General features: G+C 45.5%; 1 protein-coding gene across 2 annotated transcripts in view; it reads left to right on the forward strand.

The window, feature by feature from the left end:
- The first annotated feature begins 627 nt into the window (after nucleotides 1-627).
- The window catches only part of PACRG (PARK2 co-regulated), a 670998-nt gene continuing 669130 nt past the window's right edge, over nucleotides 628-2495 (forward strand). For both annotated transcript variants that reach the window (XM_006871168.1, XM_006871167.1), the window contains exon 1: nucleotides 628-783. In XM_006871168.1, the coding sequence (XP_006871230.1) occupies nucleotides 628-783 (156 nt within the window). The remainder of the gene's footprint in view (nucleotides 784-2495) is intronic.

The following is a 2495-nucleotide window of genomic DNA, read 5'->3' on the forward strand; positions in this document are numbered from 1 at the left end:
GCCTTCCACGGCCACTCTCCCTGGATGTCGCTCTGGTCTGGGTTCCCCCTGTCTCACACCGGACTAGTACGCACGCGCAGAGGCCTGAGGCTCGCAGCATGCCGGGAGTCGTAGTTCGGAGACGCATCGCCTCTTCTCCCCGCCTACTCACTACCTCCCACTGCGGCTCTCGCGGGCACCCTCCAGCAGTGCGCATGCGCATATGCCTCGTGGCCCTTGGCTTGCTGGGAGTCGTAGTCTTGACGCACAGCCGGGTCTTCGCCCCGTCTGTGTTTCTACCGCGGCCCTTTCCGGCTTCAAGGCCCAGGAAGCCCACGTCACGACAGGGTGAGGCCGTTCGGCCGCAATGTTGATGTTGTCGCTTAGCAACCTCTGGCTTACCTTTGGAAGCTTGTTGCTGCTCTAGCCGCGGTCCTGCCTTCCTCCCGCCCCTCCCCTCCCCCAAACTCCCTTCACCTAGGAGCTGCCAAACATCTGGATCGACCTGGCCACCAGGAGGGGTTGAATTTCGATCAGTTTTGAGCCTTTTGACATTTTTTCCCCGATTGTCTTCTCACATCCGTAAGCCCCACTGATTCCTAAAACACTTTTTTTTTTTTGTATGAGAACAAGACATTTCCTAGGAAGATGGTGGCAGAAAAAGAGACCCTAAGCTTAAACAAATGCCCAGACAAGATGCCGAAGAGGACCAAGCTGCTGGCCCAACAGGCTCTACCTTTGCACCAGCCGCACTCCCTGGTTTCCGAGGGCTTCACAGTGAAAGCTATGATGAAAAACTCGGTCGTAAGTGATCTCCCCATTGAATGCACTCCTCCTGTGTAGCTGCCCTACTCTGACCCTGAGGGGTCCTGGGCGGGTCTGTACCAGTCTGTGCAGGCCAGTTTAGGTGACTCCCAGAGGATTCTGGGCCCCATTCAGAAGCACCATCCTCTGACTGGATCCAGACCCCCCCACCCCCCCAACCACTCTGGAGCTATTGACACAAAGCAAAAAGATCCCCTTTACTTAGAGACTCTACTCTGCAAAGGGCCTTCAAGAGGGCGAATTGTTAGAAATCACAAACTCTCTTGCAAAATTTCACATGTGCTTAGGCATGGCTAGCAACCTAAGTTGGAGAAATCATGTGTGATGAGAACCTTCATCTCTTTAGGTCCTTTTAGGGTATCTTAGCTCTTGCTCCAACAAGTCTCACCCAAAATGTTATCAGCCTGTTAGACTACTTATGTAAAGTCAGTTTCCTTGTAATATTCCTAAGGGATGCTTTAAAACCATCCAATCGTCAAGGATTTCTGCCTATTAGTAGAATTCATATTTAATTTCTACTGGTGTTAGTAAAAATAAAGCATTGTTATAGAATTAGAGAAAAATATTTTAAATGTAAGGAGCTCTGGAAGCGTAGTAGTTACGAATTGGGCTGTGAACCACAAGGTCAGCAGTTCGAAACTACCAGCTGTTCGGCAGGAGAAAGATGAGGCTTTGTGTTCCTATAAAGATTTACAGCCTTGGAAACCCTATACAGGGTTGCTATGAGTCGGAACTGACTCCAAGGCACATAACAACAACAATATTTTAAATGTACACAGATAGTTTGGCTACATGTGTGACAGCTCAGTTTGTTTAAAAACAACAACAAAAACTTTGTTTATTCAGTAGCTTTAAATTTGGTATGCAAAACCAGATTTTACTGTTGAGTAAGCACCTGTCTGGGAATAAGGCATTAACTAATAAATGCAACTTTCAGATTTGTGTAATTTACACCTGAGAGTGTCTGAGTTAGTTACTGTATTGTAACTGGTTATGTTAAATGAACAGTGTTGCCTTCTAGTGTCACATTATTTGTTTTACTTCAATGTTGCTAATGCTATACCTTGTTCCTAAACCACATCCTTCACACACATGAATGAAGCAGATTTCCTCCAGTCCTCTCAGTGGGATACCCATGTTGCTACACAAACAGGTATCCTGATTATTGATGTGTGTCTGTTGATTTACAATAGTTGAAATCCTGGGAAACAGGCTTAATAATCCCACATGTTGTTACTGCCCTTTTTCCTTTGTGCTTCATGTGAACAGGGTCTGGGGGTGCTGTGGGGGATGTGTGTGGCAGGATGACTCATTTATCAGCTATACAGAATACTATAACCATTGAAGGGAATCATTGATCTTTATCTCTACACAATGTTTATGATAATAATTTTGATGAGTGTTTCTCAGTAATACACTGTAACACCACAAGCATGTGTTGGGGGAAAGGAGGAAGGGTCAGATTTTCTTGTTTTCTAAACCTGTTCATAAATTCTAATATTGTATGTATTCTTAAGCACAACCTTACATCAGAAGTCTTAATTCGGAAAAATCAAGTATTCCAGTATTAAAAGCAAAATGAAAAACCACCCCAAATCCAGTGCCCCTTATTTGAGTCCACTCCTGATGACCTCATACGTTAGAGTAGGACTTCTCCATTGGGTCTTCTTGACTGGGATCTTTATGACAGT

Source organism: Chrysochloris asiatica, unplaced genomic scaffold, assembly GCF_000296735.1.
Source record: "Chrysochloris asiatica unplaced genomic scaffold, ChrAsi1.0 scaffold00162, whole genome shotgun sequence".
Taxonomy (NCBI): domain Eukaryota; kingdom Metazoa; phylum Chordata; class Mammalia; order Afrosoricida; family Chrysochloridae; genus Chrysochloris; species Chrysochloris asiatica.